Source organism: Sphaeramia orbicularis, chromosome 18, assembly GCF_902148855.1.
Source record: "Sphaeramia orbicularis chromosome 18, fSphaOr1.1, whole genome shotgun sequence".
NCBI classification, from domain to species: Eukaryota; Metazoa; Chordata; class Actinopteri; order Kurtiformes; family Apogonidae; genus Sphaeramia; species Sphaeramia orbicularis.
This window is the reverse complement of record NC_043974.1, coordinates 40,582,904-40,601,677: the sequence shown is the minus strand read 5'-3', so window position 1 is coordinate 40,601,677 and position 18,774 is coordinate 40,582,904. Positions and strand designations below refer to the sequence as shown.

General features: G+C 37.3%; 1 protein-coding gene across 10 annotated transcripts in view; it reads left to right on the top strand.

Annotated features, from left to right (window-relative positions):
- The window catches only part of clcn3 (chloride channel 3), a 65,624-nt gene extending 50,457 nt beyond the window's left edge, over positions 1 to 15,167 (top strand). For 4 of the 10 annotated variants that reach the window (XM_030162015.1, XM_030162020.1, XM_030162019.1 and 1 more), the window contains 4 exons: positions 825 to 1,223; positions 2,363 to 2,579; positions 5,267 to 5,342; positions 13,639 to 15,167. In XM_030162015.1, coding sequence (XP_030017875.1) covers positions 825 to 1,223; positions 2,363 to 2,579; positions 5,267 to 5,342; positions 13,639 to 13,821 — 875 coding nt within the window. In that variant the 3' untranslated portion in view covers positions 13,822 to 15,167. Of the gene's footprint in view, positions 1 to 824; positions 1,224 to 2,362; positions 2,580 to 5,266; positions 5,343 to 7,854; positions 7,888 to 13,638 lie in introns of all 10 variants that reach the window. The other 6 variants (XM_030162017.1, XM_030162021.1, XR_003938068.1 and 3 more) reach the window with 5 other exon arrangements.
- Positions 15,168 to 18,774: the final 3,607 nt, after the last annotated feature.

Genomic DNA, 18,774 nt, shown 5'->3' with positions numbered 1-18,774 from the left:
TTTAAATGTGTCTGTTAAATGTCCAAGCTGCAAAGAAAATAACGTCAGTCTACTCAGTTCCACCCGTTCCAACCCAAAAATTTATATTGAAATTAGGAACCAATTAGCACTAACTTTGCAGCCACTGGTGAGAAATGAGCACAGAACATTCAGCCCAACACATATGCAGCTGTTAGTGATGTACATGTTGCCTGAGACAGCTGACTTTGGGAAGGGTTTTTGAAATGGTCATAAATTCTGTTGTAAGTAGTCTTAAAAACTCGTAAATTTAACTTGAAGAAACCTGTAGGAACCCTGTCTATCAGATATTTTAATAGCTGTACCAGGAATTTTTTTTACATTAGAGAGAAGTTTTTAGGTCAAGTTTATTTGTATAGCACATTTAAAACAATGGAAAGTGCTGTACAAAGTTGTAGATACAAATTCAAGATGTACTAAAACTAGTAAAATAAGAATAACTACAATGCGTGGAGGCATGTCATTTAGGCATAGAGTGGGGTGGTGTTTGGATTTTAGCCATTGTTCCATTTGTAGTGCAGCTCATTTAACTCATAAGCAAAAGCAGCAAGAAGGTTCGGGGTTCAACTCTGTCATACCAAATTTTAATAAAGCTTTCTATTTCATTAACAGTGCATGCATCCAGACATCATTACTCATAGATATTACATAGTGGTTTAAGGTTTTTTTGTTTTAATATTCCTTTACATGGCAAACTACAAATTTTCATTGTGGACTTAAAGACACTATTTTGTTACTTATTCATTTTTGGACAAACATTTTGGCGAAAATAAGTAACGTATATCTCTCGTCTCCTTTGTTTGTAGGTGGTGTGACTCGTATGACCGTGTCCCTGGTGGTCATTGTATTCGAGTTGACCGGTGGGCTAGAGTACATCGTTCCCCTCATGGCTGCCGTCATGACCAGCAAATGGGTGGGCGACGCGTTCGGCAGGGAAGGAATCTACGAGGCCCACATCCGGCTCAATGGATACCCCTTCCTAGATGCGAAGGAAGAGTTTACTCACACTACGTTGGCCAGGGAAGTGATGAGGCCCAGACGTAGCGACCCACCGTTGGCGGTCCTGACGCAGGATGACCTGACGGTGGAGGAGCTACAGAGCGTCATCAACGAAACCAGTTATAATGGTTTCCCTGTCATCGTTTCCAAAGAGTCCCAGAGGCTGGTGGGCTTCGCTCTGCGCAGGGATATCACCATCGCTATAGGTAAGACCAAGAGGCAGTAGAAGCAGATGCAGAAATGTCTTAACATTTAATACCCTCCACCGGACTTCAGATGTTTGTGAAATCCTTGCTTTAAATCCAAATAATATCGATATTTTTTCCCAGGAGTCTTTGTGGTTTGATGAATTTAATTTGGACTCACTTATAAATGTTTTCATGGTACTTTTTGTAAACGTTTACTTCAATAATACGATAGATGACTTTAATATTAGATTAGATTAGATTAGATTAGATAGAACTTTATTGATCATTTGGTCAGAGCCCTCAGGAATTTGAGGTTCCAGTAACAGCACAACAATGAATATATACACACAAGAAATACCACAAGAAAATAGCAAAACAATATCTGTAAAAACAACAGTAGTGAAAAAACAGGCAATTGCACATTAGAAAGTACTAGTAGAAACAAAAAATAGCAAAGTAGTAATATTGATGATGGTGATGATGATCATAATGATGATGATAATAATAATAGTAATAAATAACTAATTCTGATAAAGTGATAACAGTAATAATTGTCATAAGTACGATATATTAGTAATAAGTAATAATGTCTGCTGTGAAGTTGCACTAAATAAGATTATCACAAGATTTTGTTATTTAAGATACCTGGCCCATTAGCATAACTTGACTATATTAGCTAAGCATTAAATTATCCTTCTAAGTAGGCCAGCTAGCACTATTTAGTGTATTTCTTCATTATTGTTATCAAACTCAACTGTATGTGTTAACTTCTGTCAAGCAGCTAAAATGACTTGGCGTTATTTGATATCAGTGTTGGCAGTGTTAGGTGTGTTTTCAGTAAGTTAATCACTTTTTGGCTCCAAATGGACAAACTGTAAACTGAACACCTGTGCTGTACACAGTCAGAATGGGCCAAAACGTGAAGCTTGAAATAGAAGTTAAATTAACAGAGCTGCACTACAGTTCTTTGTTTTCATCGTTTTCAGTTTCTGATGATGACCAACACAATCTACGGGATAGAGTAGTCTTCCAAAAGTGACTGATTGGTGTCTTTACCTCTCTAAAGGTCAAACGGAGGTCACTCTCAGCCAATCGAACCCTGTTGTTTGTGTCCTCTCTCAGTAGCTGAATGCACATCTCCTTGTTTGTCCTGGCAGAAAATGCACGTCGTAAGCAGGAGGGCATCGTGTTGAGCTCCAGGGTGTACTTCACCCAGCATGCGCCCACCCTCCCGGCCGATAGCCCCCGGCCCCTCAAGCTGCGCTCCATCCTCGACATGAGCCCCTTCACCGTCACCGACCACACGCCCATGGAGATCGTGGTGGACATCTTCAGAAAGCTGGGGCTGCGGCAATGCCTCGTCACTCACAACGGGTATGTAGGACCAGATTAACCAAAAAACTGACCTGGGAAGGTAATAGAGAATGACCACTCGTCTCCTTCTGTTGTTGTTGATGTTGTTGCTGGTGACTAATCTGTCTGAGGTGGACAAACCGTACAAACACATGTACACACTGTGGTGTTGCATGGACTCGCCCTTTAATCTGCATGGCCTGGTCTAACGCCGCTGTGCTTCCTCCTGAGCAATAACAGACCGAGCTGCGAAAACTAACTCCAACTACATAACAGGTGTCACTCACAGGTAACATGCAGGATGATTAGCACACTCTTGTAGAGAGCCACCTGCTGGCGAAGTATTGAAATGACAGGGTTCCAGTTGCATTTCACTGAGTAACAACATACAGCACTTACACATTTGTATCTTTTTATGTGCATCCTAAAGAATAAGGCTGGTTTTTCATAGACCTGAACAATGAGTTGGAATCTTATTTAAGTCTCAAAACAACCCAAAACTGTCAAAATGAACCTCCATGTTTCAATTAAAGGATGTTTTACTTCAGTTCAGATGCAAAACTCTAATGAATCAAATTAATTTTATATATTGCTGAGCTGTAGGATGTGCAGATAAACAAAAAAAAAACTATTACTGAAATATATGAAGAAATTATTGAGAATGTCAGGAAGTGATAGAAGTGAAGAAGAAGGGGGCACCTTGTTATGATGTCATTAAGAGCGCCAGTCACAGCTGAGAGTTTGTAAAGTGATATGTAAATAGAGCATTTCACACAGTGGCCATTTTCCTCTGATGTCAGGCTCAGTGTGTGAAGGTTAAATATTATCAAAAGGAAAAACATACGACTGTGTTCAAGTCATTTTGATGCAGCATTTCAGTACAGTGAAAGGCCAGTGAAATATTTAGCCAAATTTCAAGGTGGAACAACAAATTTGATGAGGATTAAACACTATTAGATAACAGCTGACATTCCTATTTGATAATGTTTATGTAATAGGAAGAGAAAAGGTATAAATTAAGTGTGAAATGTATCAAGGTGCTGCTATTTCACCTTTTAAAGTGATTCAGATCACTCTGGTGTTGGCTGTAATCTGTGCAAACCTAGAACGTATTTCACATAATCAGAGCTTTTCTTAGATCAGGTGAAAATACATGAAGGCCTTTAACATTATATTGAAGATGTGCATATAAAATGAACTTGCACCTTGGAGACCGTAGTGTCAGCTAATTCAATTCAACTTTTTTTATAGAGCCCAGTATCACAACAAAGTCACCTCATAGGACTTTACAGAAATTGTTGAATTGATTTAAAAAAAAAAAAAAAACACAATGAAAATGAACAAACAGTCAAGTGATCAGTTAGTAAACAGTCGGTGAAGCTAATGGATCAATGTCCCGGGTATCCCTCGTCCTTAGACCCTCCTTGGCAAAGAAAAAACTCTAAAACACCCAGCGGGAAAAGGAGAAACTTTGGGGAGAACCACAGTGAAGGACAGATCCACTCCCATGGAAGGACAGGCTGTAGATGGACTGATGGACATCCATTAGCTGTAGTCTATCAGTAGCTAATACATTATTGTGTATCAATTCAATTCACTTCAATCCAATACTTTGTTGCCATTGCATAAAAAACACAATGAGATTGAAGTACAAGCATCTTCAGACAGACAAGCAAATTAAAGCGCAACTCCATAGTGCAAAAAACTAGCATCAAACATAGGACAATGAATGTAATAGTGCAAAAGTTCAAGTGAAAGTCCAGGTGTGGGGAGGGGTGGGTGAGGGGGTTTGGGGCTGGGATAATGGAATATGGAAAAAGTTGTTGCCTTACCTGGAAATATGAAAGTCAGATTCCAGAACATGAAATTCAGAAGAGCAGTGAACTTCCCAGTATGACCACAATTCATTCATTCATTTTCCAAACCACGTACTTCCTGAGGTGGTTGTGGGGGTGTTGGACCATATCCCAGCTACCAACGGGTGACAGTGGGGTACAGCCTGGACATGTCACCAGTTCATCCCAGTCTGACGTATACAGACCAACACATTCACACCTGCTCTTGTGTGAATATTGTCCTCTGTGACGAAATATGACATTTGTGTGTTACATCCAGCTGTTTTTTATATAGACATATTCAATAATTAGTGATGGGGTAAATGAAATGTAGTCAGCTGAAGTAATTGTAATATAATAATATAATATGGAATTTAATAATGAATTGTAACAACTATGCATCTCTTTCCAAATAAGGCACTGTGGCTGATTTATCTGGACATAACAGAACACATTTCCCCCTAAGATTTGCATTTTTTCAGTGATATTTAAATAAAAAAAATGACAAACTAAATAATATCTCCTCAAACCTGGTCATAAATCTCAAAGTGCTGTTCACAAATACATACCCCCACACAAAGAAATACTGCCTTTATCAGTGGTTTGTAAGGTTTATACATTTAATTTGCCTTTTTTTTTTTTTTAAGTTTCTAACTTGCATATGTTTTGGTTAGTGTGTTGAGTTCTGACTTCATTTTAAATGTTGAGTTAAATATTTTCAGTTGCACCCTGTTATGTATGTTTTGTGTTGCTGCTGTCTGTTCTCTCCTTTACTCTTATCTGTTTGTTTCTGTTTTTTGTTCATTTTATTTTTTTTATTTTTTTATTTTTTTATTCTGGTCAGTTTTCCCGAGTAACAGGTGTGTGTTTCAGGATTGTGTTGGGCATCATCACAAAGAAGAATATATTAGAGCATCTGGAGGAGCTCAAGCAGCACATGGAGCCCCTGGTGACTAGCCCCGCCCCCATCACACATGTGACACTCCCCCTCCTTCCCACTTTGGCACCTGTCTCTTTAGGCTCTGCCTCTTTTGGAGGGTTGCATGAAACTTGGTGTGAAAAACTGTTGACAGTTCCCGGCTTCAAACCTCAGGCCTTCTTCTCCCTCTTCTCTCACTTCCTGTTCTCACTGTGCTGATGGCGGTCTGGTTTGGTGTGGATTCACCTCTGAGTCGGACATAGATAAACACTCTCTCACCTCCATCTTCATTGTTGCTCGCTCTTGCAGTTTTAGAGGGTTTTTTTAATTGAATTTTCTTGTGTTTTATGAGTCCTGTAATGTGGGACTTGATGGGAACTGTCACCCACATCATTCTAAGGACCCTTTTCAGACATCGACCTTATTACGCACAGGATATTGTGTAGTAACTTCTACCAAAACAAGTGGTGCCAGGCACAACAAACCCCGCCCCTCGCATGTATTGTATCTTATTTTGACATCGATCCAGCTGATTTCATCACATCTATACATGTGCTGATGTTAGTGTATGAATTGCTTCTATATATGTGCCAAGTTTGAAGTAAAATGAACACAAAATTGATGTTTTTATCGACATTTGAAATTTCGTAAATGGGAGAAGAAAAAAGATTTAAAACTTAAACTAGAACTTTGACCTATTTTTCCTAAAATGTAACCACGTGTATTCCAGATCACTGGCAGTGTATAAACCAGATTTGGTATGAATTCAACCAATAGTTTTGCTGCTACAGACATGTGAATTTTCTCCTGTTATGAGTAAATGAGGAAAAACGGATTATAAAAATTCATAAAAAAATTTTTAACTTTGACCTACATTTCCTAAAATGTAATGACATCTATTCTTGGTCACTGGCAATCTATAAACCCAGTTTGGTATGAATTCAACTGGTAGATTTGCTGCTATAGTGTTAACAAGCAAACAAACAAACCAAAGCAAAAACAATACCCCATGCCTCCCCATCAGGGGTGGGGGTGGGGGGGTGATAAAACCATCTCTGTAGTTCTGCCACCATGCTCAAGTAGGAGTGTAAAACATTCTTGATACATTAAAGCATGGGTGTCAAACATGTGGACCCCAGGCCAAAAGCAGCCCACCAAAGGGTCCAATCTCGCCCATAGGATGAATTTATGAAATACAAAAATGACACTGAAGATAATAATCAGTTTAGTTCAGATTCCACATTCAGCCCAATCTAATCTCCAGTGGATCAGACCAGTTAAATACTATCATAATAACCTAGAAATAATGTCAACTCCAAATTTTCTTTGTTTTAGTGTAAAAAAAAAAAAAAGTACAATTATATGAAAATGCCAAAAAAAAAACACATTAAATTTTGAAAATATTCACATTTACAAACTGTCCTTTTCCAAAATATGTGAATAACCTGAACAAATATGAACAGCCTGAAATGTCTAAAGAGAAGTGCAATTTTAACAATATTATTCCTATTTTTTGTATTTGTAGATCCACTGTGATCTGATAGTTGTAACGTACATGTGTAAATGATAAACTGAGGCATAATATTGTTAAAATTGCACTTATTTTTCTAGATGAGGGTAGTTTTCATAAATATGCCAGTTTTTCACAAACTCACACAGTCGCTCTTTGAAAAGTTCCACTATTTCTGGAAATTAATTTCTTCAAATCTCAACACTGCCCCCTGTAGTTCCCGGTGGTACTGCTCCGTATTCTCTGTTCAGTTTCGCATCCACAAACTCCCAGAGGACAGACAAAAATACAGATGTAATAAATACACAGGACAGACAGAAGGCTCCGTCCGTAAACATCTGCATCTTTATCGTAGAGCATGAATGGGCCTTTAATGGTCTGTTAGGTTGGCTCATGCTATCATTAATGGAGCACTTTTAAATGTACAACTCCAATTTCTACACATATAACCTTAAATATTTGTGGTAAAAACTGCCTGATGCATTCATTTCTACTTAGATTTTTTTGCTTCTTAGTTGCAAAAATTCAGTCCTAAAAAGTCAGTTTAATTAACTCCAATAAGAATAATAAGTAATTTAAGTGAATTTCATCCAGTATGTTGGATAAAGAAACCATTAGTGTTCCCCAGTCCATGTCTGAAAAGGGTGACTATTTTCCCACAATGCCACTGTGTAGCCTGTCCTCATTAACTGCATTAGTTTGTAGTGTAGCTCTGTAGTGCTGTGTCAGCTGCTTTGTGCTAGTTTGATTTTCTCACTACTTTGTGTAATGGCTTATTTCTGTTCATTAGTGTTTAGACGTAGATCTGGTTGAGTTGATCGATCACAGATCAATAGTCAGTAGCTTTTCTCAGCATGTGGTCATAACCATCACACTTGTGTGTCACCAGTCTTCCTCTCACAACTGTAGCCAGACATTTTATTTTTGCCCCCCCCTCCCCCCTTTGAGTTGTCCGACATTAACGGGTGCTTTTTCCTCTTCTTTCTTTTGTTCTTTAATTCCCTCCCACCGTTTCGGGCCTGGTGTCCACAGATTGACGACATCTGACCTTATAACAACCATCTGGCGAGTAGCTAGCCGCCTTGGGAAAGCTGACCACCATTTTCTTTTATGATTAGAGGGTGGTATTTATTATTAAAAGGGTGGGAGAGGGAGGGGTTAGCAGCTCTGTAGTGATCTGATTCATTCCCATAACCCCCTACATCTGTAGTAATCGTAAGCACTATGGTGGAGTAATGTGGTGTCGGATCTAGATAGTAGTGTGTTGTGATAACGTGATCCTAAGGAAGGAACTAATCTGATTCTTCAACCTGTCAGTGTTTCCTGTAAACCAGCGGTGTTCAGTCTGCTTTAACCCTCACATGCAGAAGGGGGTCCAAAAGGACCCAGTGAGGTTGTTTTTTGGAAGTTATGACATATTCCATAAAACATGTTATTGGCATCATGCCATTTACAGTTTTAACTTACTTTTTATAGATTCTATAAAATTTTAGTGTTTGTTTTACTACCCCAGCCTTCCATAGATTGGTCAACACCATTCGCATTCATTTACAATGAAATTTCATCTGAACCTTTGATTCATTCTACAGCAAAACCAAGTGACTCACTCACCAAATGGAAGTCGACATTGTTCTATTACTGTTATATACTATATATTATACACAATATATACTTTGCTTTTCAAATTTTCAAAATATTTCAGAAAACATTTTAAAATTGTTAAAAAATTAAAAGAATATTTCAAATATTAAATCATTCTTTTGTGGACCAAAATGTGATACAAATGATTATTTTTAACATGACAAAATGACAACACATTGATTTTAACACAGATCATTTTTGACCCATTTATGGAAGAGTGGAGGGTCCAGATACTTATGCATCTAAGGGTTAAGGAAATGAGGTTTATATTCACTATATAACCATCAGCTGTACGTTATGGATTTCAAACTTTCTGTGAAAGGACAATAGAAAACAAAATGAGATGGTGTTTTGTTTTTTTTGTTTTTTTCCACATCTGCCATCTCTTCCCTCCAAACAGTGTAAAACATAAGACCCCCCCCCCCCCCAAGACTTTGAGGATATCTTCACTAGACATTCTGTAGAATAGGGGTGTCAAACATGTTGCCCGCAGGCCAAAAATGGCCCACCAAAGGATCCACTCCAGCCCTTTAGTGCAAAAATTACACTGAAGATTTGAACAGTCAAGGGTGTGGACCGTCTGCTCTCAAGTAAAATAACATCATAATGACCTGTAAATAATGATTCCAAATGTTTCTCTTTGTTTTAGTGTAAAAAAAAACCTGTAAATTATGAAAATATTTACTGTAACTTTAACCTTTAAGGATATAATATGAATAACCTAAAAAAAATACAACCACCAAGAAAGCAATTTTAACAATATTCTGAATGCTATTAAATGTTTTGTGCCTTTATCGATCTAACGACTAATGCACATGTATAAATCATAAGTTGAGGCATAATATTGTTAAATTTACACTTAATAACTTAATTTATGGTTATTCACATCTTTTTTTTTTTGTTTGGATACTTTGTAAATGTAGATATTTTTATAATTGGCTGTTTTTTTGCACTAAAACAAAGAGAAACATTTGGATTTGTCATTATTTATAGACTATTATGTTATTATTTTACTGGACTGGCCCAGTTAAGATCAAAATGGGCTGAATGTGGAACCTCAAAAAAAGGAGTTTGACACCCCTGATCTGGATGAACACCCAAAGTCTGATAATAATAATAATAATAATAATAATAATAATAATAATAATGCTGAACAGGACCAGACACTAATGGTTTACAGGGAATTCGACCTTCACCCACTTGACCTTTGACCCTGACACACTCCAGTCTATCCCTGGTGTCCCAAGTGTCTGTGTGTGACCTTGGAGATGACCTGTGTGATCTGCGTCATGTGTGTGTTCCTTGCCTGTAGTTCTAATCCCAGTCTTCCCGCTCAGACCTGGGTTCAGTCTCACTCATTCCAACAGAACTCTGACTGATCATGTGAAGCGACCATGCAGTATTTCAAAGCCTCCTCATGGACCCAGCTCTGCTCTCCTCCGTCCCAGTAGAACATCAGCTCAACAGCTCCTCCTTCTCTCCTCTATCTGCCTCTCTGCACTAAATCTCCACACGCTTCCTTTTACACCACCTCAGACCACATTCATGGCTGAATTCAGGAGCAAAATGAGCGACACTCTGCCTTTTCCAATGAAAACAAAGACGCTCTGATCCTCTTGAATCGGCCTCAGTGATGTTGACTGACTGGATATTAAACGGCTTCTTACAAACTCACACCGCGATGGATAAATGTGCATCAGAGTAGAGGAAAATGAGGAGGAGAGGGTGGTCACGTGAGTCAGAAATGGTGGTTTTTGATAAAAAAAATTAACCCTTTAGGCACCGGAGCGTTTTAAGAAAATCCAATCCAGTCCAACTTTAATTTGTAAAGCACTTTAAAACAACCACAGTGGACCGAAGTGCTGTACAGAAGAATAAATAAAAGAATAAAATACAAGAATAGATTAAAAGACATAGAATAACTGTACAAAAAAAAAAGGGCAAATATTTAGTTTGGATATCAACGTTTCTAAAAGCTGTAACTTGAAAGTGGTTGGCGATAAAGTCATACTGTAAATGAGAAAAATATTGGGTATGACCCAAAATGTATAATGGGAGTAAAATGACTCAACTAATTAGAATATTGTGATGTCACAGGGCGGCGGCCATATTGGATTGCATAACTTTTAGTAAAATTTTACTTTGAACTTTTTTTTTTTTCCATCAAGGTTTGTTTATTAGTATTTTAGCAGGTTTTAACAACATAATAAGAAACTAGTCCCCACCCTGGTACAGCTCTAACATAGGACAAACATTCGTACATATAAAAAAAGGTAAAAATTAATACATTGGACATATTCACATTCAGTTGTTAGACATAAAAAAAAAAAAAAAAAAAGGTTAACGGATCATATTTACAAAAAAAAGCAAACTGGTGGATATGATTAAATAAAAATTAACAAATGGAAAACAAATAATAGATAAGTCAGTCATATGGGTCACGAAAGGTTATGTGAGGTCATGCTAGCCCATCATAGCCAGTTTTCTATATAGTCGATAAACAGCGAAATATTTCTGTGTACAGCCCCTTGGAGAATATCTAATTTTTTCTAGTTTTACGTGATATATAATATCAGTAACCCATGATTTAAGGTTGAAGGAAGTTTCTCTTCCCAGACTTTGAACACATTTACATGGAAGTTTTCTTTGTGGTTTTTTTTTTTTTTATCGTCTTATCCTTAAAATAAATGAACGTAGACATTAGTAGAAAATAAAGTACAGCAAGTTTTAGTATCTTTTTATCCAAACAGCAGAGTAGACAACTCTGTCTTTATCTATCAGAACTAAAAATATATAAACTTTACTTACTAAACCAGCTCAGAACCACACCTTTAAACTGGATGTTCTTCTTCACTTTGAATAGAAACATGCCCTCTCCCGCCATCTATTGGTGGGAGGAGGTAACAAGATTTGACAACTCTATGTGGAGCTGTGGTCTGTTTCAGTCAGTTACGTTGAGTGTGGCAATATGAATAATAATATGAATAATAAAAATAATACTAACTTGCATTTATAAAGCACTGTTCAGTCAAAGGAATCTCAAAATGCTTATTACGCTTAAAGGGTTAATAACTGACAATTTAATAAAAACAAATAACTGTTGCTGTTGGTATTTGAGCAGAGGTTCTCACTCTGTCCCATAAAACTCAAAGTCCTTCCATCTGACAGTATTTCTGACTCCTCGTGACCCTCTTTCTCGTCCTCCAGAGGTTCTTAACTTTTCACGACATCCTGCTCACTACTTCCTGTTTCCCTGTAGGATCCAGCTCCTTCTCCTCACCAGCTTTTGGATGGATGTGTCTTTAACATAAACCAATGTGGAAGCTTCTGGAATGACACCCTGTTCACTCTGGGTGTTGTTTCGGAGCTGCTTTCTCCTCTGGTCACTCACCTGCTCTGTTTCCTGCTCACTTTTGCTTCCTCAGGGAATCATGTTTTTGTTGGCTTCAGTCTTAACATTGTTTTATGTTTTTATCTTTCTGTATATACACTATATTCAGTGGTTTAATTGGTCATATTTCTACTTAAAAACATTCAAATAAAATCAAAAAGGGAAGAAATAATAGTTCTGATGTTCACAGAAGGATGTTTGCAGAGTTATTTAAAGTAGCTAACATGCTAACAGTTAGCCCTGCCCTGTCCTGTGTTGTTGGTTAGTGTAGTTTTTTGTTTTTTTTTTTCCCAGCACATAGAATCAGATAACACAGAACCACACAACATGGTCAAACAACATTTTTCTGCGCTCGAAAAGGAGTGGGAAGAAGTATAACTTACAGACTCCCACCCCTTTTTACAAACTAATAATTAAATTAATTCTGCTTCCTTTGCTTTAACACACTTTTTTCTGTATACTTTTACAATAACACACAAACCATTCACATAATCTTTTTTAGTCACTTCACACACAATCAGATTTGCATAATCAACTGTCTTTAATATAAACTATAATATTTATATGCACTTTAAATATTTACTACCAATACAGTGATGATTGTCTTACCAGTTTATGACACTGGTAGCAGTAGTGAGTCAGTGTAGCCTCCAGTCTGCCCTCACTTCAAAATTAGAAGAGTAAATGCCGCTGCTGTTGCCAATGCTAATTGCAACTAATATACCATCTTTTAAGGCATTGTGCAGGGGTGTCAAATATGCGGGATGAATTTGCAAAGTTCAGCCATGCAAATTCCGACTTGCTCATACTCAAAGAAAGATTCTGTTCATTTAAATTTTTTTTTTTTTTTTCTTTGCATGTTCGAAAGAAATAGTGGAAAATTACACTGAAGATATTAACACTCAAGGGCATCGAACTTGTTTTGGTTCCGGTTCCACATACAGACTAATGTGATCTCAAGTAAAATACTAGCTTAATAGCCTATAAATAATGACTTAATTTTTTCTTGGTTTAATGTGGAAAAAACTAAAACTATGAAAATATTCACATTTACAGATTGTCCTTTAACAATAAAATGTGAATAACCTGAACAAATATGAACCTGAAATGTGTAAAGAAAATCTGAAGGTGCAATTTTAACAATATTCTGCCTGTTACTAAATGTGTTGTGTTTTGTTCACATGTATAAATGATCAATTGTGGCATAATATTGTTAAAATTGCACTTATTTTTCTTAAGAAATTAATTTTTTTTTCAGGTTACTCACATCTTAATTGTTTGGATACTTAGTAAATGTAAATATTTTCAGAATTTAATGTCATTTTTTTACTAAACCAAGCAGAAACATTTGGAGTTGTCATTATTTATAGGCTATTATGTTACTATTTTACTGGTCCGGTTCAGATGAAAGTGTCCCCTGAAAGAAAATGATTTTGACATCCTTCTGCTAAAGTGTCATTTTTTACTCACTTGGGAAAACGGTAGTAATTGTCTATTGTTTATAATGTGCTGATTGTAGAATGATTTTAGAGATAAATGAACAACTTTTGAATTCTGACCAAATACAAATAATGACAAATAATATGACCTTTTATAACGTGAAGTACAAAGTGTGCATAATCTGCTCACCCAGATACTGAAGTAAACTAAACTGAGATGAATCTGTCTCTGCTTGAAGACTCGCCAACAAAAACATGGTGCTTTTTTTTTCACTCACTGTTAAAGCAGCCGCACTATGACTCCTCCCACTCTAAACCCCGCCCTTTTTTTCCCTCCCCCTGCAGGCGGCTACTTGGTATTATCACAAAAAAAGACATCCTTCGTCACATGGCTCAAATGGCAAACCAAGATCCCGAGTCCATCATGTTCAACTGATCCGCTCGTTCGAGGACGGCTGGGCGGGAGGCGGGGACAACAGTGAGGATGAGGACGAGCGAGCGCTGCTATTGGACGGCTCCGATCTTTGACGTCCGGACTCCATTTACTATTATTATTGTTTTGTTTTTTTTTTGTTTTTGTTTTTTTTTTAGTGTTCTGCTCTGTTAGACCCCTGAACCTCGCCAAGTGAGTGTGGTCTTTGCACAGGAGCGCCACCTACTGGCCGCAAGAGGGAAAAGACAACGAAAAGAGACTTAAGTCTAACAGTGTGGCTGCTGAGGACACTAAGAGAACACAGGTTGAAGGCACACACACACACACACACACACACACACACACACATACATATGAGGAACGCACTTTTAACACCAACACACACGTGGGAGGTAACCACATACAAATACGACTTATCGGGTACATGTACGTTACTTCAGGGTTTATTTTTCCTTCTACTTGCTACATTTGAACACAAATATCTGTACGTTCTACTCCAGACTCATACATTCGAAGGGAAATATCCATTAGTTTGATTTGATTTTGCGTCATTTCTCGACACACGACACACACACACACGACAAAAACACCGTAATGACGTAACAGACTTGATATGATCCTGTACTGTCAGTGCTTCTACCTTTTACCACTGTCGTTTTTTTTTACCTTCGAGGCCGTGGATTAAACCAAGTGTGTACTTTTACCACATTCTGCACCTCACACATGCATGCTCTCCTGTCCACACGCACACACAAACACACACCACACACACACACATATACACACTCCCTAAAACCTGTACAGACGACACTCACGTGCACCCTCCGTGTGCCTCACCCTTTTGTCTCCACCGAGTGGACATTGTCTGTCTGGCCAGGGGTCAAAGGTCAGAATGAACCGCTGACGATGGACGCGATGAGGGACCTCTGAACCCTCCAGGCTTCGACTTCCATGCCACCGCGCACGCCAACCAGTCCGTCCATCCGTCCTCCAGAAGGAAAAGAAGCATTGTTTACCTGTGAAGTGTGTGTGTGTGTGTGTCCTGTAGAGCCACTACATTCCAGCCAGGTTACCATGGGAACCCCTGAGTGACATGGCAGTGTGTAATGATCATATGGGTGCACGCGGCTGCTCCCCCAGGTGAATGTGGGACTGCACGAGACGGCTTTAACGTGTGTGTGTGTGTGAGAGAGAGGGACAGTGATACACACAGACACGTGGGTACTGCACATCAAGAACAAGGCGTCTTCTATTAGAAGGAAAAACATGAAGACATAAGGTCTTTTGTGAGTGTGTTTCAATTTCTGAGCCAGGGGTGTGTGTGTGTGTGTGTGTGTGTGTGTGTGTGTGTGTGTCTGTGTCTTTAGGTGAAGACAGCGACTCCTATCCATTAAGTCTGTGAAGGAAAAGGTGTCCAGATCTGGTTCCCTGTATCCGACTATAGAACACACCAGTGGTCCTTTTCTTCTGCTCGCACTCATGTCATGTTTAAAACCACAGAACTGGAACTGGACTGGTTCTGATGGACCAGTTCTGATGGACCAGTTCTGATGGACCGGTTCTGATGGACCGGTTCTGATGGACCGGTTCTGATGGAACAGGTGACGTCTGAAACAAAGACACAGTGGCTCCTTTTCTTCTTTTGCCGAATTTGGGAACTCATCGTTTCATGTTTTGGCAGTAGATATCATCTCAGCTAACATGTTTCTTGAACGTTCCACATATACTATATTGACAAAAGTATTGGGACACGTTGAATTCAGGTGTTTCTTTTCTAATGCCGCGTTTCCACTATCTGCTGTCAAACTCATTTTAGTTCACGGGCCACATACAGCCTAATATGAAATAAAGTGGGCCGGACCAGTAAAATAATGTAAATAATAGGATAAGAACTGATAAATAATATCAACTCCGAAGTTTTCTCTGTGTTTTTGAGTGAAAAACAGTAAAGTTCCATAATGAAAACGTTTACATCTACGAACTGTACTTGAACGTAACATGAACAAATATGAACAACCTGAAAATTCTTAAGAAAAATAAGTGTAATTTTAACAATATTACGCCTCAGTTTATCATTTATACATGTGCATCCCAATTTACAGATCACAGTGGATCTACAAATACACAAAACATTTGATAATAGGCAGAATATTGGTAAAATATTACATACTTCTCATCAGACATTTCAGGTTCACATTATTTGTGAAAGGCTAGTCTGTAAATGTAAGCATTTTTGTGTAATTTTACTTTTTTGACACTAAAACAAAAAGAAAAATTAGCTTCTTTTCATTATGTATAGGTTATTATGATAGTCTTTTACTGGTCTGACCCACTTCAGATTGAACATCCTTGATTGTTAATATCTTCAGTATAATTTTTACATTTCACAAATTCATCCCAAGGGCTGGATTGAACCCTTTGGCCCCCAGGCCGCATGTTTGACACCTGGGATATAAACAGTGTTTAGAAGCAAAGATGAAAATTTAAACTAAACTAACCAATGCAATGATATTTATCCCAATATTAAACTACATTATGACATTTGTTAGTATTGTTTTGTATCCCAGACCCCTGTTAGAAAAGAAACACCTGAATTCAACGTGTCCACAAACTTTTGTCCGTATAGTGTTTGTTTGGAAGTGTAAGGCACAATTTTTCAACCAAAACTGGACTTGAATCTCAGTTGCACCAACAAAGTTCAGATGAATCACTTAAGCCCAGGTGTGTTCCACTAACACAGGGGTGTCAAACTCATTTTGGTTCAGGGGCCACATCCTCCCAGTATGATCGGAAGTGGGCCGGACCAGTAAAGTAATAACATAATAACATATAAATAATGCCAACTCCAAACATTTCAATGGGTTCTATAGTGAAAGAAGTAAAATTACATCATGGAAACGTTTACATCTGTAATCTGTCCTTTTAAAAATGTGAATAACATGAACAACCATGAAAAAACTGAAATTTATTAAGAAAAATGAGTTCAATTTTAACTCTATTCTGCCTCTGCTTATCATTTGTAAATGTGCATTACAACTTACAGATCACCATGGATCTGCAAATACACAAGATATTTGAGTAACTGGCAGAATATTAGTAAAATAACACTTCTCAACACATTTCTAGTTTTTCATATTTTTTGTGAAAGGCTAGTTTGTAAATTTACACATTTTCATGTAATTTCTTTTTTTTTTTTTTACACTAAAACAGAGGAAAAACTTGGAATTGTCATTATTTGTAGGTTTTTATGGTAGTATTTGACTGATCTGACCCACTGGAGACTAAAGTAGGGCTTTAAGTATGGGCCCTAAAGTAAAAGGATTGACTGTTAATATCTAATTTTTGCATTTCATAAATTCATCTCACGGGCTGGATTTGGCCCCCAGGCCATAGGTTTGACACCTGGGTTATAAATAATGACAACTCTAAAATTTTCTTTGTTTTAGTGCAAAAAATAACATTAAATTATGGAAATATTTACATGAACAAACTATCCTTTAACAATAAAATGTGAATAACCTGAACATAATATGAAGAAACTGAAGTGTTTAAAGAAAATTAAGTACAATTTTAACAATATTCTGCCTGTTATTAAATGTTTTTTGCCTTTGTAGATGCAATGTAATAATGCACATGTGGGTCATTCCATATGAAATCAACAGATTTTAAGAAAATGTAGGACAATTCCTGTACTTTCACATGGTGTCTTTTATTTTGTGATACTACCTATTCCACATGCTAGTACTGACCTTTGAATCTGAAGGTCGGACAGATATTTGTGATTTTCAGCTGTTCATATGTCATACATAACATAACATAGGACCTTCATTTTTCACAGATCCATTCCCTAAGTAGCCAAGATATAGCACATAAAATTTCTAATGAATATGATGATTAGTTTTTGTGTAACGAGTGGCCAAAAGTAGCACTGTAGAAGTTTGTGATGGATAAAATATCAACTTTGTCATTCTGTGTAACATGCAATTATAAATTTTAAGTAAATATTTTCACATTTCTTAGGACTATAGATTCATGTGAAATGATTCTGAAAATTTCAGACCTCTAGCTCTTGTTGTTCAGAAGTTATAGAAGCCTGAAAATAGCTGAAAATTTCAAGTCTTAATTTTGGTCGCAATTGAAGGGTACCCCCTACCTACTTCAAATGACCATAACTTTGGAACTATTTACAATTAAGCCTTGAAATTTTGGATTTTCCCATCATATATAATGTTCTATAACTATGTAAAAATTTAGAAAAATCTGAGAGGATCAGGTGGGGATCACTTGATGAAATTATATGGAATGACCCATGTGTAAATGATAATTGAGGCTTAGTAATGTTCAAATTGTGCTCATTTTTCTTAAGAAATGTCAGTTTTTTCAGTTTGTAAATGTAAATATTTTCATAATTTATTTTTTTTTTTGCACTCAAACAAAGACACATATGGAGTTGTGATAATTTTCAGGTTATTTTGCTGTTATTTTCCTGGTCGGGCCCAGTTGAAAAATGAGTTTGATCCATGAATCAGACGTTTTCATGTGTGTTCCACTTCTGGTGTGAGGCGTCTGAACCTCAGAAAACCGAAGTCTTTGGGTTCGTCTCCTAAATCGGCTCCAGTTCATGTTGTGTTTGGGATCCTGATGACCGGTGTTTCCTCTGTGGTGAAAATGTGAACTTTCCAGATGTTTGGACCTTTTCTGGATCACTGCATTCAGAGGATTTTCAGAATATTAGTTGTAAAATGCATCTAGTTCGCAAATAAAAGGTATAAATAAAGAAAAGGTGACTGGTCGTGGGCCCCCTTTATAGTCCTGGACCCTCAGTTTGGACAGGTCCTTTATCTGACTGGGTTGAATACTTTAGGCCTTTTCAACAGCTTTAAATTCACAGATTGAAACACCTGCTTTTTTAAAAAAAATGTAACTTTTTTTTTTTCAACCCTTTATCTGGTTAAATAAAGGTTAAAATATATGTATCTTTAAATTCAGATTGAAACACCTGCTTTTTTAAATTTTAACTTTTTTTTTTTTTTTACCCTTTGTCAGGT